General features: G+C 36.4%; 1 protein-coding gene across 11 annotated transcripts in view; it reads left to right on the forward strand.

The window, feature by feature from the left end:
• The window catches only part of CDC42BPA (CDC42 binding protein kinase alpha), a gene marked incomplete at both ends in the record, with an annotated part of 335066 nt that overhangs the window by 279083 nt on the left and 29688 nt on the right, over window positions 1–26295 (forward strand). For all 11 annotated transcript variants that reach the window (XM_080699099.1, XM_080699104.1, XM_080699105.1 and 8 more), the window contains 9 exons: window positions 3199–3304; window positions 7547–7683; window positions 8393–8532; window positions 10017–10098; window positions 11987–12203; window positions 14105–14167; window positions 14976–15569; window positions 18454–18551; window positions 21765–21849. In XM_080699099.1, coding sequence (XP_080555225.1) covers window positions 3199–3304; window positions 7547–7683; window positions 8393–8532; window positions 10017–10098; window positions 11987–12203; window positions 14105–14167; window positions 14976–15569; window positions 18454–18551; window positions 21765–21849 — 1522 coding nt within the window. The remainder of the gene's footprint in view (window positions 1–3198; window positions 3305–7546; window positions 7684–8392; window positions 8533–10016; window positions 10099–11986; window positions 12204–14104; window positions 14168–14975; window positions 15570–18453; window positions 18552–21764; window positions 21850–26295) is intronic.

The raw sequence follows: 26295 nt of genomic DNA on the forward strand, positions 1-26295 counted from the left end.
TGTTTAAGTAAATATTGATAATTTAGGAAGGAAATTGGGCATAAATATGGGTCTTATAAGTTAAAAGAAATGTGATTAGCAAGTAAGTATAACTTTCAAACTTGTAAAAGGAAATGCTAGTCATTGAAAATATGAAACAAAAATAGAAATCTGTGGTGACTTAGTATTCTTACTGTGAAATAAATTGTCTCAAAGCTTAGTGTATTAAAACAACCCTTTTTTTATGCTCACAAATTACTGGGTTATAAATTTAAGAAGGGTTCAAGCGGGCATGATGGCACATGCTTGTAATCCTAGCATTCGGGAGGCTGGGACCAGAGGATCATGGTTCGCGGACAGCCTCAGCTACTTAGTGAGGCCCTCTGCAACTTAGTGAGACTCTGTTTCAAAATAAAGAATAAAAAATAGGTCAGGAGGTATAGCCCAGAAGTCGAATGCCCCTGGGTTCCATACCCAGACCCACAAAAAAAAAAAAAAGAAGAAAGAAAAAGAAGGGTTCACCTAGGATATCCTCATTAGTAGTCTCCCATATAGTTGTAGTTAGACAACACTGAGACTGAGGTTATCTGAGAGTTCAGCTGAACTGGATGTTCATTTCCTGTGGTAGGCAGCATAATTTACTTTTGACAGAATGAAGGATAAAACCCAGAGCGTTGTACTAGGCAAGTGCTCTACGACTAAGCTACATTCCCAGACTTCTAGTATAACTTTAAACACCTTACAGGTCTTGTAGATGCTGGCAGTTTGTTTCTATTTATTTCCATTTTAGAGTTTATGGAATTTTTTTAAATTTATCATTGTTTTTGTCTCATCTGTGTTTTAAATTTTGCAATCCCGTCTAGTTACTCTATTTGTTTTTTTTGTTGTTGTTGTTGTTGTTTTCTTTTTGTTTTGTTTTGTTTTTGTTGTTGTTGTTGTTGTTTTGGGGGTACTGGGGAATTAACCCCAGGGGAGCTCTACCATTGACCTATGCCCCCAGTCATTTTTGTTTCCTATTTTGAGACAGGGTCTCACTAAGTTACCCAGGCTGATCTCAAACTTGTGATTCTTAATTGGTCCATTTTAATGGGGAGGTTAAAAAACCTTGCTGTCAGCCGGACATGGTGGTACATGCTTGTAATCCCAGCATTTGGGAGTCTGAGACAGGAGGATCACAGCTCGAGGACAGCGTCAGCTACTTAGTGAGGCCCTTTGCAACTCAGTGAGACCCTGCTCCAAAATAAAGAATAAAAAGTAGCCCTGGGGGGTATAGCTCGGAGGTAGAATGCCTCTGGGCTCCGTTCCCAGTACTGCAAAAAAAAAAAAAAAAAAAAAAAAAAAAAATATATATATATATATATATATATATGCTGCCAGCTGGGTATTATGGTGTACCTTATGATCCCAGGTACACAGAAGGCAGTACCAGGATGATTTGAATCCAGGAGCTGGAGACTCACAATTTCTTCATAAAATTTATTTCATTTTAAAAATGGACAACTGAAAAAAGTTACATTTGAATCTCATACAAAATTCTAGTAAAAAAAAAGAGTATAAAGGGACAGTGTGTGTGTGTGTGTGTGTGTGTGTGTGTGTGTGTGTGTGTATGTGTGTGTGTTCTAGGGATTGAACCCAGGGGCATTCTATTTCCAAACTAGTCCCCCTAGCTCTTTTTAAAATTGAAGGTAACCTTCAGAGCCCTAAAACTATCAAATCATCATTAAGTATACCTAGAAAGTTCTGAGACTAGGAAGAGACTTTGCAAACTCTATTTCACAGTGAGTATAAGAACATAGGTATGAATGGAGAATGATCTGGCAGTGTTATAGTTATGAATGATCAAAACCAACAAATCAAAATGTTTTCCCAGATCAAATTCCTGCCCTGAGAAGAAACAGCTGGGTGTAGATTCAGAATTGAGCAGGATAGAGAGGGAAAGAAGTTCAGATAAATAAGGGAGAATAAAGATCTTAGAAAGCACAAGGTTGGTTGTTTTATGAAACAAATATTTTTCATTTTATGAAAATTACAGAAAAAGGAATCTAGAACCATGGAGCTTAAAAGGCTATTCCTGCCCACCATTCCCTCATAAAATTGTTTAATTTTTTTTTAATTTTTTGTGGTACTAGGGATGGAATTTAGGGGCATTCTACCTTGGAGCTACATTTCCAGCCATATTTTATTTTTTATTTTGAAACAGGGCGTTACTAAGTTGCAGAAGGGCTCACTAAATTGCAGAGGTCCTCCTCTCTCGGCCTTCAAAGTATTGTGATTACATTGTGCCACTATGCCTGACTCCTTTTTTATTTCTTATCTTGAAATAGTGTCTTACTCAGTTGTTGAGATTCTTACTACATTGCTGAGGCTGTCCTAGAGCATCTTGTTTTGCCTCCCAAGTACTGAAACTGCAGGTGTGTGCTACCATGCCCAGCTAGGTTTACAGATCTTTACTAGGCTTTCAACAAGGCATTTCACACAGAGATCTGTCTCTGGAATGATATGTGTATATTTTTATCTGCTCAAATGTACTACTTCTATATATGGAAGGAAACAGATTTGTGTAGTGTATTATTTGTTCTTGCTCCCAGAAAGTATATACATGGTTTATAGTAGAAATAAGAATTTTAAGCTGGACGTGGTGGTACACATTTGTAATCCCAGTACTTGGGAGGCTGAGATAGGACAAGGCCAGCCTCAGCAACTTAATGAGACCCTGTTTCAAAAGAAAGAATAAAAATAGGGTTGGGCATGTAGCTCAGAAGTTGAATGCCCCAGGGCTCAATCCCCAGTACCACACACAAAAAAGAATTTTACGTTAGTCTTTGTTCTTCCTAAGAAGGTACAATACGTATTAGAACTCTATATTTGTATACATATAAATATGCAGTTTCAGTTAACACTTTACTAAGGATATTGAAGAATTTATCGAAATCTTGAAGCCAAGATTTGTAAGCAAAACTGTAAAGCTGTGGTTTACCTTATACACTATCCAAATAGTATTCAAAAGCAATTATCACTTAACTTTTTATATCATTTTAGCTTAGTCCAATTCAGTGCCTATTATAAATATTTAAAGAGCATAAACTGTAAGAAGGTGTTGTAAGAAATAGAAAGAATTCATTGTATTTAGAAAACATTTTAGTAGATGGTAAAGGGATATAGGGAATAATCTTATTGAAATCTTTAAATAATATGTTTTTTATCCATTTGTTTTTACAGCGCAAGACTCACCAGTTTTTTGTAAAATCTTTCACTGTTCCTACCAAATGTCACCAGTGTACCTCTCTAATGGTGGGTTTAATACGACAGGGCTGTTCATGTGAAGGTAAGAACAAAATGGAAAGAAAATGTGACTGCTTAGGAACTGCGTTACTTGTCCTAACATTTACTATCTAAATTGCAGTCAGAAAACTTTATTCTCTTTAAAAGGCATATAAGCATTTGTTTCTTTCATGTAATCATTTGATTTTTTCCAAATAATAAGAGTATAGACAAACTGAGCGAGAACCTTGCCAAAATCTGTTGAATATTGGGGAAAATAGGTATTCCCTAGAAACCTTTTTCAGGAGAAATATATTTAAATATGTTTGTTTGTTTGTTTGTTTGTTTATTTATTTATTTATTTATTTATTTATTTATTACAGTACTGGGGACTGAACCCAGAGGCATTCTGCCTCTGAGCTACACCCTTCCAGCCCTGTTTTTTATTTTTTATTTTGAAACAGGGTCTCACTAAGTTGCTGAGAGCCTCACTAAGTAGCTGAGGCTTCCCAAGAACCTGTGGTCCTTCTGTCTCAGCCTCACAAGTACTAGGATTACAGGCATGTGGCACCACACCCAGCTCTGTTTTGTTGTTGTTGTTGTTTTGTTTTGTTTTGTTTTGTTTCTTTTCTGCGGTACTGGGAATGGAACCCAGGAGCAGTCTACCTCCAAGCTACACCTTCTGCCCTATTTTTAGTCTTTATTTTGAAACCAGGGTCTCACTAAGTTGTGGAGAGCCTCACTAAGTAGCTGAGGCTGTCTACAAAATGAGATCCTCCTGTCTCAGCCTCCTGAATGTTGAGATAACAAGCGTGCACTACTACATCCGTCTTTATTTCATTTATTTTTGAATTTTTTTAGTAGGGAGGATTTGTGGTTCTCAATGTCATGAACCTATATGACAGAAGACATTTAAGTTATCCCTGGATCTATTAATTTAATTTTAATGTTGTTTATTTATTAGAGGTTTTTTTTTTTTGCAGTACTGGGGATTGAACTCAGGGGCATTCTACCTCTGAGCTACACCCCTAGCCCCATTTTCTATTTTATATTTTGAAACAGGGTCTCACTAAGTTGCAGAGGTCCCCTCACTAAGTATCTGAGGCTAGCCACCAACCTGGGATCCTCCTGTCTCAGCCTCCCAAGTACTGGTATTATAAGTATGCCTCACCATGCCCAGCTTAGAGAAATTATTATTGTAAAGTAGGCAGTATGGTACATCTAAAGAAATTAAATGTCTGCTACTATGCCTTAAAAGATATTTTTAGTATTAATAGCACAGGATTTTTTCCTACTCAGTTATTGATACATCCATCATGTGTTTATATATGGAATGTTTTTTCCTAGGCACTAGAATATTGAATGTGGGAAACACAAAGTTCCTACCCTCATGAAGCTCACATTCTGAGAGATGAGGGTAAAAAGATGAAGGATTTAAACAGGAAACAAAGTATATTTGGGGCACATATGTTTTTAGGACCTCCAAAATGAAAATGTCTTAAGCTATAAAGGGAAGCACTGTTTGAATGTTTTAGAAATATGAATTTTTATAATCAAATGAGACTTGCCATTAGGAAACTACCTTATTTACTGGTATAACTTGTAAAAAAAAAAAAAAGAGGTCACTGCTATTAAAATTATTAATTCTTTTGTTCTCCATGTTGAAAGGGACTCGATAAGAAATGTAGTCACTCCCTATAAGATGCATGTGTTCTCTTTATAGCATACTTGGAACTAACCTGTATTTAACTACTTTGAGAAAGAGAAAAATTAATCACTTTGAGGCAGTGCATTCTACATTTGGGTACTTCTTACAGAAATATAAATCTAGATTGCGCTATCATAACTAGATATATGGGTTTAAAACTAAAGGAAATATTCTGGGTTAAAAAGTAGAGGTTTGAAAGCCGGGCGTGGTGGCTCACGCTTGTAATCCCAGCATTCGAGAGGCTGAGACCGGAGGATTGCGATTTGTGGACAGCCTCAGCTACTTAGTGAGGCCCTCTGCAACTCAGTAAGACCCCATTTCAAAATAAAGAATAAAACATAGGGCTAGGGGGTGTAACTCGGGGCTCATATGCCCCTGGGTTCCATCCCCAGACCTGCAAAAAAAAAAAAAAAAACACAAAAAAAAGTAGAGATTTGAGAATTATTAGTGCATTAAGTCATGAATATAAATGATATTATCCAGGAACCACATGTAGGTTGAAAAGAGAAGGTACAAGACAGAGCTGGTCTTTAAGCCAATCCATATATGACAAGGATTCTAATCTGTTTATTAAAAAGAATTCTGGGCAGCTACCTTGCTTTAGGTCCTTGGTTATCTTTTTATGCTTTAAAATTATTTGTAATTCCATAGTAGGGATTTGAGTGATCTTCCCAGAAACTCTTACTTTCAGGCATCTTAAAATTGTGCTTTTCTTTTTCATACCCTGGAAGCTTACCTTTTAAAGCCATGGCAACATATTAGACATCCTCGACCTACATCTGACATATTTTTGTAAATGTTATGGTAATGTGGTTAGAGTCTCTAAAAATTATTGCCACTTTTATTTCTTCCTGGTTGATCGGAATTCGATCCAATATAGGTACTTATTGTTTTGCTTCCACTGCACTTGGGAGGTGAAATTTTTCCTTATTAGTAAGACAAACTATAACTGTAAACATTCCACTTAAAGTGAATTGAAGAGCATGGTGGTGCACACCTGCAATACCAGTACTTGGAGACTGAGACAGGAGGATCACAGGTTTGTGACCAGCCTCAGCAACTTATTGAGGTCCTTCGCAACTTAATGAGACCTTGTTTCAAAATAAAAAATAGGGCTGGGGATGTAGCTCAATGGTAGAATGCCTTGGGTTTCATCCCCAGTAACACAAAAACAAAATGAATTGAAGCCAGTTGCAATGGTGTATGTCTGTAATCCCAGCTGTTTGGGAGTCTGAGAGAGGAGGATCCCAAGTTTGAGATCAGCTTTTCTGCAGTGGAGTAAGACTCTGTCTCAAAATTAAAATAAAAGGGCTGAAGATGTAACTCAGTGGTAGAGTTCTCTGGGTTCAATCTCCAGTAGTACCAAAATAAATAAAGTGAATGGAGAAGTTTGTATACTTTCTGATAATCAATACTAGTCCATCTTGCCTCTATTGGTTTTATAATATCCATCAGTGATATGTAATTCATTTCCCTCATGTTTATTCTCACAATGATGTCCTTTTAGTTCCTCTTTTCTTCTTTTCTCAGTATTCTGTAGGATCCGACTTTTTGAGCAATAATTGTAATCTTCATCTATACTCCTTGCCTTGCCAACAAATTTGTTCATTTTAAAGATTTTAACCTTTAATTTCACACACCCATGTTTCATTAAAACCCATGAGCATATTTTTATTTATCATTTTGTCTTAGAATCTCAAGTTCACCATGTGAATATTGAATAGAGGGAGAACGACAACACTTTTTTTTACTTTTTTTTTTTTTTTGGTGGTGGTACTGGGGTTCCTGGAATCCCTTCTACCTCTGGGCTACACTCCCAGACCTATTTTATACTTTTTTATTTTTGGAAACAGGGTCTCTTAAGCCAGCAGGGCTGGCTTCGAACCAGCGTGATCCTCCTGTCTCCACCTCCCAAGCGTGGGGATTACAAGCGTGCGCCACCATGCCTGGAGTGACAACACTCTTAAGTAGCCAAGTAGGCAGGCCTTGAGCCAGAAGGCCTGGGTTTGAATTCTAGCACTACCATTTCCAAGTTCTGTGACTGAGCAGGTCATGTGTGATGTAAGATAATAACTATACTTCTCTTCTTTGCCATAGAAAAGTTAAAAATGCTTAATAAAGTTAACTATTATCATTTTAGTAATTTAAGAATTCGGTTACTTAATTTTAAGTAATAAATAAATACTTAATTACTTTAGTAATAAATTAATATTAATAACTCCAAAAATTTGCCCTAATTTATACTTTTGTAATCATTGAAAATTTCTATTTCAAGAGTGCTAAAATTTGATAGCTATAAAACAGATATCAGGAGTTGACTGTCCTTTAAAGACTTGTGCAAGAGAAATTTCAGAGCATATACCAGGTTGCAAAGAAATGAAAAGCTAGAAAGAATTAAAGAAACCAAATATGTTTTTCCTTGAAATTCCTATTCATAAGCCAATGAGTCAGTTTTCTAAATGATAAAAGTTATTTAAATAAAACAGATGACAAGTATTCATCTGACATAGCACCTTGTATGCAGTTAGTACTTAGGGAATTACTGTTGTTGTTAAAATGAACTTTTATTAAACATGGTGTCTTTTTTTTCTCCAAAAGTGTGTGGATTCTCATGTCATATAACCTGTGTAAACAAAGCTCCAACTGCTTGTCCAATTCCTCCTGAGCAGACAAAAGGTCCCTTGGGAATAGATCCACAGAAAGGAATCGGGACGGCATATGAAGGTCATGTCAGGGTAAGTATCATTAGTTCAGGTTTAGAGGCATCTTTTAAGATTTATGAAGAAGTCAAAATGAAATCAAGTCAGTTTATAAGCATAACACTTGACAGAAAATTAAATGAATAAAAACCATCTAATAATTTTTGTTTTGTCCAGACTAATTATTTCAAAATGAAAACTAGCCTTTACTTGGAAGTAAATTTTAAAGTGTCATCAACTTTTCTTAAATTATCCCTGTCTTATGATGAACAGATGTTGAAACCACCATAAAGGAGTCTTTGGTCTCTGGTCTTACCAAAGAGGTGGGATATGGTTATGAATTATGAGATAATAGCTAGACATAATCTTATTTATTTTGAATAAGTAGATATTTATAGTATAAGCTGAATTTCATTTACTACCAAATTTGGCTTTTATGCTACTTCAAGAAAAAAAGTCATAAGTGTAATTTTAATGGGTTAGTAGTGAAAGTTAAAATGGTACCATATAAAACTCAGTAAAAGATGGAAGTCAGTGTTTGAAGATTGTATTTTCACTTTTTTCTTAATTTTATTGAGGTGTACATCCCATTTACTTTACCGGCCAAAATGGCAGACTTAAAACTAATGTACATTGCCTTCAAGTTTTCACCCAACAATTGCATATGTATTTAAAGAGATGCTGATTGCCACTTTTATTTGAGTTGGGTTTTTTTGTGTGTTTTCCTATCTGAAACAAAACTAAGATTCCTAAACCAGCTGGAGTAAAGAAAGGATGGCAGAGAGCACTGGCCGTGGTTTGTGACTTCAAACTCTTTTTGTATGACATTGCTGAAGGAAAAGCATCTCAGCCCAGTGTTGTCATTAGTCAAGTGATCGACATGAGGTAAGTTCTCTGGGGTGAAGACTTGCATATCATTGTATCATAGGAATCGTAGAATTTTTTATTTTTATTTTATGTTGCTATGCTTTTACTTTAAAAAATCTAATTTCATGTTAATTTTATAATTTACTAATACTGCTACAGTGACATCATTTAAAATGGGAAGTAAGATACAGCTCTAGGGCAGGTTCTTATGTGTGCTAAGCATGTGCGGCTAGGAACTGGTGTTTGGATCCAAAAGACCAGTTTAAAGGATGTGGGGTAATGGAGGCCTAACACGTGATGTTTATATCATCACCTAAAGGTGCAGAGTATAACCTTATGTGAGGAAAGAGAATCAAAATCCCCAAATCAAACAGCTCTTTGAAAACATAGTGAGTCAGAGAACATTTTGGTAAGACAGCTCTTGAATGTTTCTGGTCTCATGTTTCATATTCTTCCCCTGCCCTTGAAGTACCTTTTCTCAACTCCAAGCCATTTCCTTGAGAGATATTATTTACCCTCAGATTTTGCATTAATAACCACCAAACACATGTTTTTTTACTCAAAACTTGCATTTTCAGTTGTGCTTCACATTGGTGGTTTATGCCTGCATCTTACTTTGTTGTCTCCTGCCCCCCAAAAATGTGACATACAAGAAAGATCAGCAAGGGAAATCTGGCAGAGCTTACTAAGAGACTGAACATGGAGCCATAAGGAGGACCAAGCAGCCCATGCAAATGGTCCCAGTCCCTGCTGCTGGAGAGACTGAGGCAGGGGATATCTCAAGCCCAGGAATTCAAGGCCAGCTTGAATAACATAGCAAAGCATTATGGAAAGAAGGAAGGGTGGGTGTCCAGCCTTTTAAGACTAAGGGAGCTATGCTTGGTGACACACACCCCTAGTCCCAGTACTTGGGAGACCAAGAAGCAAGGATCACTGGTTCAAGGCCAGACTTAGCCTCAGCAACTTAGTGAGACCCTGTTTCAAAAATAAAAAGGACTAAGGTGTAGCTTAGAGGTAGAATGCACCTGGATTCAATCCCCAATACCACCAATACCATAAAAAAAAAAGATTAAGGGAATGCTGATAACAAAATTAAGGAATTCACAAGGAATAAATTTTTGAGGAGGAACTCTATTTTACATATTGAAGAAACAATGAAATGTCAGATGATCTGAATTGAGTACACATAAGATTTATTATATGAGGCAAGAGGGTCCACTGGGGACCCATCAGGGTTCAAATTTCATTCTATATGCACACTTAACTGGCCTTTTATCTTTGGTTAAGGAGCAGATCTTTGTAGCTCTTATATATTGTGCCACTGTTACATTGTTCTTAATAAATTACTTTGAGTGCCATCAGTTACAATGGTGAAAAATCAAGTTTTTAAAAATTTTAAATATGGGTGTTTTAAGGAATGCTTTATATAAGTTACTTTTGTTACACAACCAAAACCTCACACACATAGCCACATTAAGCTCATTTTTAATGTTTCACTTCAGAGATGATGAGTTTTCTGTCAGTTCAGTCTTGGCTTCTGATGTTATTCATGCGGGTCGAAAGGACATACCTTGTATATTTAGGGTAAGTATGTTCTATAATTTGATCACCGAGTTTTTTATCTTTTGTGAATATTTTTGCCTCTTCATATAAATCTTAAACTTAGAGTAGAACCAAATCTTCTATTCCTTTATATATTTTATGTTATCTAATACTTGAATATATACAAAATTGGTGCTAAGCTTGACTAGGATAAGAGCTATACAAAGCATAAATATATGGCTTCTAAAATATGCTTCCTCAAAAGTAATTATTTTAGTCCAGATTAAGTTTTGAAAGAATTACTTCTTCATGGAAAATTGCATTAATATGAGATTTCTCAAATATTGTTTTTGTTATCTATTTCTTTATAACATCTCCTCCAAAACTTAGTGGGTTAACCAACAATGATGTGCAATTTTTTATCATTCTGTTCAGTTCTTGCTTTGTCAGCTAAGGTCATTCATATGGGCTGCCTTCAGCTCTTTTGGAGCTAGAACATCCCAGATGACCTTGTTGTTAGATCTGTTGCCTCTGTGCTGGTTGGTGATTGATAATCTCAGTTTTCTTAGTGGATGCTGTATTGGAGTAGGTCCACAACAGGTACAATAACTCTTCTGCATTCTATTGGTCAAAGGAAGTCATGAGGTCATCCCAGTTTTAAGGGGAAAGAAAATGGTTCACTTGATAAGAAGAATAGAAGAATGGAACTCCATAGGATGAATTATTGATAGCTGTCTTTGGAGGTTGTATACCACAATGTGATCTTGAAATAGCAAATTAGATAATAGAAGATTTTTTAAAGCTGCCCTGTCTTATGACTGTCTGCTCAGTATTTATCTGAGTCTTTGTCTAAGGAAGGTCAGAGAATACTTGTCTTTCAGTTCCCAGACCCACAACTGTTTATTCTCTCCCAGCCAACAAGGGAACCTATAGAAGCCCCCTTATCTATAACTGATTGGCAGTGTGATTTTTATTGTCACTGATGCTTAAATTATTTTAAGAAGAAATCTACATATAAAATTTTAAACTTCTGATTATGATTTATAGAATGATAAGACTTTATTTAAATACTAATTCAAGTGTTCTATTCTTTAATGATAATGTGAGTTAATGTTATAAGTAACAGAGAATAGTATTTCCCAGAGATCTGTTTCATAATAAATAAAAATTAAAAAGGAGCCTAGCACAGTGGCACATGTAATCCCAGTATTTGGGAGGCTGAGACAGGAGAATCCCAAGTTCAGAGCCACCTTCAGCAACTTAGTGAGGTTCTCAGCAACTTGTGAGATCCTCTTTCCAAAAATTAAATAAATAAAATAGGTCTAGGGGTGTAGCCTAGAGATATAACGCCCTTGGGTTCAATCCTCAGTGCTAAAAATAAATAAATGAGTAAATAAATAGGGAAGAAGCTATAGCCTGGAGGTAGGATGTCCTTGGATTTAATCAGTGGTACCAAAGCAGAAACGCAGTGCTCCAGCCCTCTAACTCTGTGCCCGTGGAGAAGCTATTTAATTTTTCTTTATTACATTTTTCTTTTAAAATGAGGGTGTAATAACAATTCCTATTTCATGAAGATGTTAAAAGGGTTAAATGAGTTAGTACTTGTACAGTATGTAGATCTCCTTAATATTCAACAATTATGTCAGTTATCTTTATATAAGCATATAATGCCTTTTCTATGATAGTGTTCTGATACTTTTATAGCCAGGAAAATGAAAATGATACTAACATTTATGAATGGTATCCTGCCTTTGTCATGAATTCAAGTACTAAAACTAATTATTCTGATTAAGAATATCTAAGTTCTGTGTAGTTATCATGTAATGAATTATCATTTTGTTGGTGAGTGCTAAGCAAACTAGTTTATTCATGAAACTAGCTATAAAAGGTATGTTTTCTAATATCATGACTATTGATTGAATTGTCCTAGGTCACAGCTTCCCAGCTCTCAGCATCTAGTAACAAATGTTCAATCCTGATGCTAGCAGATAGTGAGAATGAGAAAAGTAAGTGGGTGGGAGTGCTGAGTGAGTTGCACAAGATTCTGAAGAAAAATAAATTCAGAGACCGCTCCATCTACATTCCTAAAGAAGCTTATGACAGCACTCTACCCCTCATTAAAACAACCCAGGCAGCAGCAATCATAGGTACGAAATTATGTTATCTGTTGACTCATCATAACTATTTATTGGTCTCCTTATGAGTTGGGAATGGCCTTCCCTGAGGAACCCCCAATGTCCATCACAATACATGTTCTATCACAACTAAACAACTTTCAGTAATATATATCCAATGGATGAGACCTCTATATAAATCTTCATTTTTTTCAGCAAATTAAACAGGGTCTCCGAACCTGCGCGATCCTCCTGTCTGCCTCCCAAGCACGGGGATTACAAGCATGCGCCACCACGCCCGGCAGTAGACCAATTTTTATCACTGCTTTCTTTTCAGGAAAAAAAAAATGCACTTAGAGCCGGGCGTGGTGGCGCACGCTTGTAATCCCCGCTCTTGGGAGGCAGACAGGAGGATCGCGCAGGTTCGAAGCCAGCCGCGTGCGCTGGCTTAGGAGACCCTGTTTCCAAATAAAAATGTAAAAATAGGTCTGGGAGTGTAGCCCGGAGGTAGAAGGGCTTCCAGGAACCACAGTACCACCAAAAAAAAAAAAAAAAAAAAAAAAAATTGGTCTACTAATCTGTTTGTTTTATTTGTGTGAATTATTTTTTAGAAAAAAAATGTTTCATATGTAATACATAATATACTAATTACCTTGCCAGGGTTATCAAGAAATTTTAAAGACATTGTATGTAGGCCAGGGATACAGTTCAGTGATAAAGTGCCTGCCTAGCACAGGAGGCACCCTAGGTTCTATCCTAGAACTGCAAAAGAAAAGAAAGAAAGAAAACATGGTGTATCTAACACATAGTACCCGGCATTTAAAATACCCTCGACAAGCCAGGCATTGTGCCATATGCTTGTAATCCCAGCATTTGAGAGGCTGAGACAGGAGGATTGCGCAAGTTCGAAGCCAGCCTCAGCTACTTAGTAAGGCCCTTTGCAACTCAGTGAGATCTTGTTTCAAAATAAAGAATTTTAAAAAAATAGATCTGGGGGTGTCACTCAGAGGTAGAATGCCCCTGGGTTCCATCCTCAGTACCACAAAAAATAAAATTAAAAAAAAAATACCCTCAAGAACCAGGTGTGGTAGTGTGTGGATATAATCCTTGTACTTGGGCTTCTGGAGACCAGAGGATTGCAGCTTCGAGGCCAGCCTCGGCAACTTAGCATGACCCTGTTTAAAAAGAAAAAAACAAAAATAGGACTAGGGTTATAAGTCAAAGATAGAATGTCCTTGGGTTCAACCCCTACTGTCCCCCCAAATAAATAAAAGTAAATAAAATGCCCTCAATAATGGGCAGCTTCTGTATCTGGAGATTTAAATTTTCACTTTATTATTACCAACTCTGTTGCTTTCTCTCTCTTCTCTCTCTCTCTCTCTCTCTCTCTCTCTCTCTCTCTCTTTTTTTTTTTTTTTTTTTTTTTTTGCGGGTCTGGGGCTGGAACCCAGAGACATTTGACCTCCGAACTACACCTCCTGCCCAATTTTTTATTCTTTATTTTAAAATCGGGTCTCACTGAGTTGATCCACAAATCGCGATCCTCCAGTCTCAGCCTCCCAAATGCTGGGATTACAAGTGTGCGCCACCACGCCTGGCTCTTGTTGCTTTCTACTAAATTTAATAAGTAAGTCTCAAATGCTTGTCACATTTTTTCCTCACCAAACAACAGATGGAACCAGATTTATTGTACCAATAAAACTATGTTTTTAATTTTTTCACTCATTGAACAAACATTTACTTTTTGTAGATATTTATCTTTTTTAACCTCTATTCTATTTTAAAAGGTATGAGGTCTTTATTATGTGAAAGAAAATTCATAGTGTAAATTATTCTATATTGAATATTTACTTATTTCCATTTTTGTACCAATTTTATTATATGTCTTATTCTATTACATTAATGAAAATTCTTCATGTTTGTGTTTTACATAGATCATGAAAGGATAGCTTTGGGAAATGAAGAAGGGTTATTTGTTGTACATGTCACCAAAGATGGTAAGAGAACACATTTTGGAGTCATTGTTAAGTCATATATTAGAAAAATCTTAGCTCCAGAGTAGAATTTACTCTTACTTATTCTATAAATGAAAATTTTCAGACCTAATTAAAAATATTCTAAAAAGATTATTTTTAATTTCTGTAATCCCCTAATCGAGTGTATGTTATCTTTCATGTGTCATTTTAATGTCATTAGAAATACCTTCAGCCAGATGTGGAGGTGCATGCCTGTCATTCCAGTACTTGGAAGACTGAGACAGGAGGATCACAGGTTTGCAGACAGCCTCAGCTAACTAGTGAGGCTTTCTGCAACTTAGTGAGACCCTGTTTCAAAATAAAGAATAAAAAATAGGGCTGGGGGTGTAGCTCAGAGGTAGAATGCCCCTGGGTTCAATCTCTGATTCTTCAAAAAGGAAAGAAAGGAAGGAAAGAAGGGAGAAAGAAAGACTTTCAGAGAAATATGAGTCACTCAGTTACCCAGTTTTTTAAAGCAGGATCCCCATGGTGAAGTTCCTCAGAGGGTAGTGCCAAATCTTAAAGATTGGGCATGTTTTCACACTAGAGCTCTTTGCTTTGCTGCCTTGGCTGCCAGCAGTCACAGTGCTAAATTTAATACCTACTGTACATGAGTTAAATGATCTTGTAACGAGTTTACTTATCTTCTTTTCTTATGTAATTTCCTATTTCTTATTCTTCTATGTGTATATATCTTTATTATTATAAACTGACATGTCTTTTTAGTATAATTAGGATATTATTAATATACAAAGCTGTTTTGCATTTGATTTGTTATTTCTGTGTATAGAAATTATCAGAGTTGGTGACAATAAGAAGATTCATCAGATTGAACTCATTCCAAATGATCAGCTTGTTGCCGTGATCTCAGGACGAAATCGTCATGTGCGACTTTTTCCTATGTTAGCATTGGATGGACGAGAAACAGACTTTTACAAGCTGGCAGAAACCAAAGGGTGTCAAACTATAACTTCTGGGAAGGTGCGCCATGGAGCTGTCACATGCCTGTGTGTGGCTATGAAAAGGCAGGTCTTCTGTTATGAACTATTTCAGAGCAAGACCCGTCACAGAAAATTTAAGGAAATTCAAGTCCCATATAATGTCCAATGGATGGCAATCTTCAGTGAACAACTCTGTGTGGGATTCCAGTCGGGATTCCTAAGATACCCCTTGAATGGAGAAGGAAGCCCGTTCAGCATGCTCCATTCAAATGACCACACACTATCATTTATTACACATCAACCAATGGATGCTCTCTGCGCAGTTGAGATCTCCAGTAAAGAATACCTGCTGTGTTTTAACAGCATTGGGATATACACTGACTGCCAGGGCCGAAGATCTAGACAACAGGAATTGATGTGGCCAGCAAATCCTTCCTCTTGTTGTAAGACTCTCTTTCTTATAGCTGTCTTTTTTTTTTTGGGGGGGGGTACTTGTACTAGCAAATGGTTTCTTTTGTTTTCAAATGTATAATGCCATAAATAACTCTTATAGCTGTCTATCTTTCTGTTTCCCTCTTTTCCCTCTACTTCATCGAAGGGTAGTCATGATTAATAACAGGTTTTAAAACATTTTTAAATCATTCTTATTTTTAAGTATGACATGTTATTTATATAATATTATATACAATATATGATCATTAATATGCACATAATTAAAACTAAACATTCTAAGGACTGCTTTATTGAAATGGGTTTTTAAACCCATGTTTTTATATTTTGAAATAATCCTAACTAGTTCTCTTCATTGTCCCCCAAAATGCAGGGCTCATAAGTATCATTAGCTAACAGGACTTATTTAGTGAATTATTTGATCAGTTATGTAAAGGCATAATGTAGTAATTAAAAGGTTATTTCATTTTACATTTCTATCTATAAATGGGTAGATATTTAAAATTTTTTTATTTTATTCTTTCAAGAATTATTTAGACATTCTTGAATACTTTTATTATTTTTTAATACTTTTATTATTAAGTAATAATTCAGTTTTTTTTATTTTTTTATTGTTTTATTTTTGGTGGTACTGGGGTTCCTGGAAACCCTTCTACCTCTGGACTACACTCCCAGACCTATTTTATATATATATATATATTTTTTTTTTTTTTTTTTTTTTGAAACAGGGTCTCTTAAGCCAGAGAGGCTGGCTTCGAACCAGCACAATCCTCCTGTCTCCGCCTCCCAAGCTCAGGGATTAAAAGCGTCCACCACCACACCCGACAATTCAGTTATTTTTAATACATGAACTTGGCATGATATTGCACACCTGTAATCCCAATACTTTGGAGGCTGAGACAGGAGGATCACAGATTCAAGGACAGCCTCAGCATTTAGCAAAACCCTCAGCAACCTAACAAGATCCTGTTACCAAAAAAATAAGAGCCTGGCATGGTGGCACACGCTTGTAATCCTAGTACTTGGGAGGCTGAGACAGGACGATCACAAGTTTAAAGCCAGCCTCAGCTACTTAGGCCCTCCACAAGTTAATGAGACCCTGTTTCAAAATAAAGAAACATCTGGCTAGGGGTGTAGCTTATAGGTAAAATGCCCCTGGGTTCAATCCCTAGCACCACAAGAAAATTTTTTTTAAATAGAGTTGGACGTCGTGGCACACGCCTGGAAGCCCAGTAACTTGAGAGGCTGAGACAGGAGCATTGTAGATCTAAGGACAGCCTCTCAACTTAGGTCTCTCAGCAAGTTAAGGAGATACCATTTTCAAATGAAAAATAAAATAGGGCTGGGGGCGTAGCTCAGAGGTAAAATGTCTCTGGGTTCAATCCCCAGTGTTGTAAATAAGCAAACATTATTAAATACATGCCATTTCACTATATGAAATAGTAAAATAGTTTACCCTTATAGAGAATAGAGTGCAGTAGCAAAGATTCCTGGTAAAACAAGAAGTTTCAGTAGAATGTAAGTGCTGTGGGAAGAGAGTTCTGTAAAAGCATGCAGTAAGAGTATCTAATCCAGATTGTTTTATTTATAATGTAAAATACTTGAGCTTAGTTAGAAAGAGGAAAACGCCACTAGGAAACCACTTGGGAACGTTTGACTATATGGGAAACACAGATGAACTCAGACGAATTATATGGGTCAGTAGTGGTGACACTTCTCCCATTGTAATAAGACATAGGAGGAATGGGTCCAATCAAGTTATAAAGGTTCAAGGAAGAAAGTTTAGGAGGGCAATAAATGCTTACTACAGAAAAAATAAGGAAATCTAGTAAAAGAAAAATATCTCTTACCCTATCTACACCCAGATTAAACTTTGTGTGTGGGGATGAGAGGTTGGGGATCAAATCCAGGACTTTGTACATCATATTTCAGTATGGCATATTACACAGAATGAATGCTGTTTTGTAACTGAGCTAGATAGTAAATCAGACTATCCTAATGTGAAGTAAGAGTTAAGAATATATGATTTTATTTGTAACTTTGCCAGTAATTCAACTTTAACCTTAATTTAGGCAAATCATTTGCCCTTTTTGCTTGTATCATCATTTGCTAATATTAATTCTTGCAGTGAGTACATACTGAGAATCTACACTTTTCATATAACTGTGCTCAGATGCTTTATCGTATATCTGTAACCAGAAGTAGAACACTACCTAAAGAGAAAGACAATTTCCCTGCTTTCTAAGTTTGATTCACTATTAATAAATTAATTAGGGTCAAATACTTTAAAATGTAATGAAATCCAGCCGGGCGTGGTGGTGCACGCTTGTAATCCCCGCGCTTGGGAGGCAGAGACAGGAGGATCGCGCAGGTTCGAAGCCAGCCGTGCTGGCGTAAGAGACCCTGTTTCAAAAATATAAAATAGGTCTGGGAGTGTAGCCCGGAGGAAGGAGGGGCTTCCAGGAACCCCAGTACCACCCAAAAAAAAAAAAAAAAAAAAAATATATATATATATATATATATATATATATATATATATATATGATAGGTCTGGGAGTGTAGCCTGGAGGTAGAAGGGCTTCCAGGAACCCCAGTACCACCAAAAATAATAATAATAATAATAATAATAATAATAATAATAATAATAAAATGTAATGAAATCCCTTTTTTGGTCAAGGCATAAATAGAATCCTGTATTATGAGACCTGAATCATGTTATGTCAATTTTTCCTTTTGTTTCATTTACTCAGAAATGTTTTGATGTGGCTCTTACATGATAACAATATGATTTTTGTGAGATTCCACTCTATAGTTATTTAGGATAGTTCTGTCAAAATGTTTAAATAATAAGGCTATGCCCTCCTTTTCTTCTCCCAGGTTACAATGCACCGTATCTCTCAGTGTATAGTGAAAATGCAGTTGATATCTTTGATGTGAACTCCATGGAATGGATTCAGACCCTTCCTCTCAAAAAGGTAATTTAACATTAAAATTTTAGCTGAACTGGTTGACTTTATAATAAGCTTAATACCATACTACTTGTATAGCATTTACTATACAAGTCTGATTGTTATCTTAATGAAGAACTAGAATGTATCTTGCAACCTAATATGTCTACTTTTGGATCAAGGAGCTTCAAAGGAATATATGGCTATTACTAACTATAACTTTTTCATATAATGATATGCAGTGTTTAATCGTAGAACATGTGTAGAAAAATTATTAAACTTAGAACCAAAACTCTGTTTAGGTATCTCATGATTAAAAAATAGATATTTTACATACTGCCAATGATATATAATATATTCCCTTAACATATCTCTCTGTTTTCATAGCAAAGAAATTCTTTACAAGTATAGAACTACTCCTTTGCAAAAATAAAGAGTAATAGTTTCATGCAAATACATACAGTATATCTAGCTTGTGTATTATTAGTTGAGTGGCAGTTTAAAAGACTAGGTGAAAAAAAGTTAAGATTACATTTCTTGTCTCTTTCACTTTGAGGGGTACATAAATTTTTGTAACATTTGTTATGTTCATTGTATATTATTATTTGTAGCAACATTGTTAATAAAAGCCAGCCTGACTTGGTGGCACATGCCTGTAATTCCAATTCTTGGGAATCAGAAAAAGGAGTAATAGCAAGTTCACAAGGCCATCTGCTACTTAGTGAGACCCTGTTTTAAAAAATTAAAAAAATAAGCCGGGTATGGTGGTGCACGCTTATAATCCCCACGCTTGGGAGGCAGAGACAGGAGGATCGCGCAGGTTCACAGTCAGCTGCGCTGGCTTAAGAGACCCTGTTTCCAAATAAAAAAAGTATAAATAGGTCTGGAAGTGTAGCCTGGAGGTAGAAGGGCTTCCAGCAACCCCAATACCACCAAAAATTAAAAAACTAAAAAATAAGCCGGGCGTGGTGGTGCATGCTCGTAATCCCTGCACTTGGGAGGCTGAGACAGGAGGGTCACAGGTTTGAGGACAGCCTCAGCAAGTTGTGAAACGCCCATCAACCTAGTGAGACCCTGTTTCAAAGTAAAAAATAAAATAGGGCTGGGGGTGTAGTTCAGAAGTAGAATGCCCCTGAGTTCAAGTCCTAGTAACACACACACACACACACACACACACACACACACACACACACACATCATATTTCATGTGTGTCGAATTTTAAACCACAGCAGAGAAACAATCTCTTGTCAATATTGCCACAGTCAGCCAGGTGTGGTGGCACATGTTTTTCTCCTGAATGTTGTGCTTATTATTCTGTTGTTTTTCTTAAAATACTGTTTTTTTCATATCTGAGTATTCTTAAACAATACATTGTTTTATTTTTATTGATTTTGAGATTTATTAAAATTATCACTGTCAGGTGGGCATGGTGGCAACACTTGTAATCCCAGTACTTGGGAGGCTGAGACAGGAGGATTACAGGCCTCCAGCAGCCTGAGCAACTTAGTGAGGCCATGTGCAACTTAGTGAGACCTTTTTTATTTTTTATTTATTATTTTTTTGTGTGTGTGGTGCTGGGGCTCCTAGAAGCCCTTCTTCCTCTGGGCTACACTCCACTCCCAGACCTTTTTTTATTTATTTGGAAACAGAGTCTCTTAAGCCAGCGAGGCTGACTACGAACCTGCGCAATCCTCCTGGTGAGACCCTTTTTTAATCTAAAATATAAAAATAGAGCTGGAGGTGTAAATCAAAGGTGGAATGCTCCTGAGTTCAGTCTCCAGTACCACACACACACACACACACACACACACACACACACATCAATTTCTTCCTTGCTGTTTTACTCATTTACTATATTTTTAAGATCCGTGCATGTTGCTACATGTACTGTAATAATTGCCTCTTCAATGACTAGGCTATCACTATAGTAACTAGGCAATAAGTCTCTGACTGATTTCCTAAGTTCTTGCTGTTGTGAATGTTCCTGCATATGTCTATTGGTATATGTGTACAGGAGTCAAGTCATATGCCTAGGAATGAAATTGATGGGACACAGGAATTGCAATTGTTTAGCTTCATGAGGTAGTGTCATGTTATTTTCCAAAATAATACTGCCCAATGACAGTCCATCAACAGCATATAAAAGATCTTACTAAACCACATCTTAACACCTTCTATTGTCAGAATTAATAGTTTCAAGCTGGGTGTGGGGACACATGCCTATAATCTTAGTACTTGGGAGGCTGAGACATGAGACTTGTAGGTTTGAGGATAGCCTCAGCAACCTTCTGAGACCCTGTTTCAAAACAAAAAATGAAAGGGGTTGGGAAGTTAGCTTAGAGCTAGAATACCCTGGGATTCAATCCTTAGTACCCCCCCCAAAAAAATACATAGTTTCATAAATGATTATAAAGTGGTATCTTGTTGAAGTATTTAGTGCATTCCCCAAGTTATATGTGATTAGGAATATTTTATTTGTCAGTCATATTTCCTCTTCCATGAAGATGCCTGGTCATGTTTTTTATTTATTTTTTATCTTGGATTTGCTATCTTTTATTTAAGGATTTATTGGATTTCTTTATATAATATGAATCATATATAATGCATGAGGTAAATCTTTTCTCTGTAATCTATGGATGTATTTTCCAGAATAGAAATTACTAATTTTACTCTAGTTAAATGTATTTTTCTTGTCTTCTTTCTCTTCTTTCCAGACACTTTCCTGCCTCAGAATTAAATATATGACCTTTATTTTCCTCCAAATGTTTTAAAGTTTTGCCTATTCCATGCCTATCTCATGTGGAATTGAATCTTATATGTGGTCTGAAGTGTGGATTCAGTTTCACTCACCACTTTCTTCCATGTCTTCATCTGCACTGTCATTTCTGTCACCTGTGGGCCATTAGCATGTAATGATAAGAATTTGTCAGGGCATCTGTGTTAAATTTTTTTAGTGTAGTTATTTTGTCACTAACAGCATTAAGTCAAATTGAAGGCTTAAATGTATTTCTACTTAAATTTATTTATTTGCCCAGGATATTCCTTCTTTAAAATGTTACCATTGTAAATTTGTTTTCTCAAATTAGATGATCTTATGCTTTTCCAGTCAGAATTTTTTTCTGAGAGGAAGTACATAAATAAAGGTCTTTCTAGTACTGGTTTATAAATAGTCCAAAAGTTTTATGATTTAATTTTTAAAGGTTTTGTTGAAATGCTAATTTTTATTTTTCTTATTTTAGGTTCGACCTTTAAACAGTGAAGGATCACTAAATATTTTAGGGTTGGAGACAATTAGATTAATATATTTCAAAAATAAGATGGCAGGTAAGAGAATACTTACATTAGTAGAATAGCTTCAATGGAAATATTCGCTCTGAGCTGACTGTTGTGGCCATATGAATAAGTGCCAGAGTCCAAATTTAAGCCCATGTATATCTTACTCCAGGGTGTGTAGTCTTGGTCATACTCTTAGTATATTAGGATAAGCTATTGGACAAAAGTAATTCTATTTAAGCTTGCATTCATTCTGACACACCGTGTTATTTTCTGCTGAATACATCTTGTGTACTTTTAAAACCATAGAACCAAGCCGGGCGTGGTGGTGCACGCTTGTAATCCCTGTGCTTGGGAGGCGGAAACAGGAGGATCGTGCAGGTTCGAAGCCAGCCTTGCTGGCTTAAGAGACCCTGTTTCAAAAAAAAAAAATTATATATATATGCCTGGGAGTGTAACCCGGAGGTGGAAGGGTATCCAGGAACCCCAGTACCACCAAAAAAAAAAAAAAAAAAAAAATAGAACCTACCCAGAATTAGTAGCATCAAACTCATCCAGAGCTCCATTTGGGGACTTCAGGGATCCATCTTTTGCCATTGCAAAGGGTTTAGCACTCCTGAAGTGCTAATGATAACATGGAAATGAGCAGGAAGGAGGAAAATCATAGAAGTGCCCAGAATCAGGAGTGGAAATAAGAACCCCTTTTTTTTTTTTTTTTTTTTTTTTTTTTTTTTTTTTTTTTGGTGGTACTGGGGATTGAACCCAGAGGCATTGAACCCAGGGGCATTCTATCTCTGAACTACACCACCAGCCCTACTTCTTACTCATTATTTTGAAACAGGGTCTCACTAAGTTGCAGTGGACCTCACTAAGTAGCTGAAGCTGGCCATGAACCGGTGATCCTCCTGTCTCAGCTTCCCAAGTACTAGGATTACAAGTGTGTGCCTCCATGTCCAGCTGACAAGAAACAATTTGGTCAGTTACCAAAGTAGTGCGGTGAGATCTTCACACCTGTAATTTCATACCACATAGGTAAAATGCCAGAGATACTGTTCACTTGGAATTAAATGTTGTTTGCTATCAGTATGGGCCTGAACAGTTAAAAATCACACTTTTAACAAATACTGTACCCTTTTCTATAATAAAAAGTCATTTTTGTGTCATAACAATGGATTTCTGCCAAAAGAACTATTAATAAATTTTTTATCTTTTGTGGTAAAACTATTTAATAAAAATGTACTGTGGTCTACTATATGTTTAAAATAATATTTAAACTGATGGAAATATAAGTGAAAACATTGCCCTCAAGTAATTTAATTCCAATACTTGGGAAGCTGAGATGGAAGGATCACAGATTCACGGCCAGCCTCAGCTACTTAGTGAGGCCCTCTACAACTTAGTAAGACCCTGTTTCAAAATAAAGAATAAAAAATAGGGCTAAGAGTATAGCTGGGATGTAGAATGCCTCTGGGTTTAATCCCCAATAATGCAGAAAAAAAAAGTTTATATCTATTATCCATAAGTAGTAAGATCTTTTAAAATTTATTTTTATACTTTTATTGGTGCATTGTACTCTCACATCATTGTGTAGTTAAGAGTGATAATGACTTACATGCACATAGTACTTGGTGAGCATTTTTCTTACTTACTACCTACTCCCTTCCCTTTCCATACTTGATACTGAGATTGGCATTGGCTGGCCAGTGGTGGTGCATGCTTGTAATCCCAGTACTTGGGAGGCTGAGACAGGAGTATCCAGGTCCACAGCCAGCTATTTAGGCTTTCTGCAACTCAGTGAGACCCTGTCTCCAAAACAAAACAAAAACGGGCTGAGGGTGTAGCTTGAAGGTAGAATACTCCTGGGTTCAATCCCTAGCACCACATATGGTGGGGGGTGGCATTGGTAATTTCACACTTATGTATGTAACTTCTTCCTCCTCCCCACCCCACCTCCACCTTCCCCTGAACCATTTCTCCTCCATTATCTAAAGTCCCTCTTGTACCTCTGTTACTCCCTAACTTCCACATATAAGAGAAAACATATGACCCTTTCTTTCTGTGACCAGCTCATCTCACTTAAGGATGTTTTTCAGGTCCATTCATTTTCCTGCAAATGACAATTTTGTTCTTTATGGCTAAGTAGGATTCCATTGAATGGTTATCCCATAATTTTGTAATCCATTCATTTTTTGATGAATGTGTAGTTTGGTTCCATGATTTGGCTATCATGATTATGGTGCTATAAACATGGATATGCATTATCACTATAATACTCTGATTCAATCCCTTTGGAAAGATACCCAGGAGTGGTATAGGTGAATTGTATGGTGGATCCATTTCCAGATTCTTAGGAATCTCCACACTGATATCCATAGTAGCTGTACTAATTTGCAATCCTACTAATAGTATATAATCCCAACCCTTTGGGAGTCTGAAACAGGAGGATCACACAGGTTGGAAGCCAACCTCAGCTACTTAGTGAGGCTCTCAGCAGCTTAGTGAGACCCTGTTTCCAAAAAAGTATAAAATAGGTCTGGGAGTATATCCCAGAGGTAGAAAAGTCCCCGGGTTCCAACCCCAGTACCACCAAAAAAAAAAAAAAAAAAAAAAGAATCTGTATTTCCCCACCCCACATTCTAACTAGCAATTAATGTTGTTTAAATTTTTGATTACCACTCTAATAGGAGTTAGATAGAATCTCAGTGTAGTTTTTTTTTTTTCAAAGTAAGAAATTTTTTTTATGGATCATATTGAAAATGGCAAACATTCAGACTATGCTTGGTGCCCTCTCCCCACAACCCACTTCCCCTATATCCCTCCCAACAATGAGTCTCCAGGTTAACCATGCTACATTCATATTTTTACACATATTCAGTTATAGCTCCTCCACTAATCAACCTCAGCTTTATTTGTCTCCTACCCTTCCATTTCAGCTTTGCTGAGGTTTCCCCTCCATTATCTGGAGTCCCTCTTGTATCTCTAATACATCCTAGTTTGGGCATATTAGAGAAAACATATGTCTCTTCTCTTTCTGTGCTTGGCTGATCTTACTTAACATAATGTTCTCCAAGTCTTTCCATTTTCTTGGGAATGACATGATTTTGTTCTTCTTTATAGCTAAGTAGAATTCTATTGTGTGTTCCCATAATAATAATTAAAATTATTCCCATAATTTTAATTCAGTTGTCTATTCTTGATTAGAGTTTATTTTGTTTTGTTTTAGTGTTAGTTTTTAGTATATTCTGGATATTATTTCTCTATCAAAGGAATAGCTGACGAAACCCTTCTCTCATTCTTTAGGCTCTCTCTTTAGACTCTTTTTAATTTAATGCTATCCCATTTATTCTTGTTTTGATTTCCTAAGTTTTCAGGATCTTATTGAGGAAGTTTTTACTAGTGCCTATATGTTGGAGTGTTGGTCCTATGCCCTCCTCTAGTAATTTCAAAGTCTGTGGTCTAATTTCTAGGTCTTTGATCCATTTTGAGTTGACTCTTGTACAGGGTGAGAGTTTTGGATTTAATTCCATTTTTCTACAAATGAAGAACCAGTTTTCCCAACATCATTTGTTGAAAAGGTTATCTTTTCACCAATGTACATTTTTGGCACCTTTGTCAAAAATCAATTGGCTGTAAGTGTGTGGATTTGTTTCTTTACCTTTTTTTGTTATTGTCGTTTCATTGGTCTATGTGTCTGTTTTTGTGCCAATACCATGCTGTTTTTATTACTGTAGCGTAGTATAATTTGAAGTCAGGTATTGTGATGCCTCCTGCATGGTTCTTATTGCTGAGAATTGTTTTGGCTCCTCTGGATCTTTTGCTTTTCCATATGACTGCTTTTTCTAGCTATTTGAAGAATGACATTGGCATTTTAATAGGGATTGCATTGAATCTATAGATCACTTTTGACAGAATGGCCATTTTGATAATATTTATTCTGCCTACCCAAGAACATGGGACATCCTTTTATCTTCTAAGATCTTCGATTTCTTTATTTAGTTTTTGGGGGGTTGTTTGTTTGTTTGTTTGTTGTGGTACTGGGGGTGGAACCCAGGGGCTTTTCTACCTCCGGGCTATACTCCTAGACCTATTTTATACTTTATTTGGAAACAGGGTCTCACTAAGTTGCTGAGAGCCTCACTAAGTAGCTGAGGCTGGCTTAGAACCTGTGCAATCCTTTTGTCTCAGCTCCCAAGCGTGGGGATTACATGCGTGCACCACCACACCTGGCTCTTTAGTATTTTATAATTTTCATTGTAGAGGTCTTTTACCCCCTTGGTTAGATATATTCCTAGGCATTTTACTTAAAAATTTGTGTTCTATAAAGAAATCTATCAATAATATATTTGTTTTTGTTATTTTTGTTTTGATTTTAGGTAGTGAAATAACACAGATTGCTTGGCTTTCTGGTTCAGTGCTTGGTGTATCTTCCAGGAATTAGAACTTTCTTGGTGTATAGACTGGTGAAGAGCACAAGTCTATGAGAGAATATCTTCATGT

Source organism: Muscardinus avellanarius, assembly GCF_963383645.1.
Source record: "Muscardinus avellanarius genome assembly, chromosome: 7".
NCBI classification, from domain to species: domain Eukaryota; kingdom Metazoa; phylum Chordata; class Mammalia; order Rodentia; family Gliridae; genus Muscardinus; species Muscardinus avellanarius.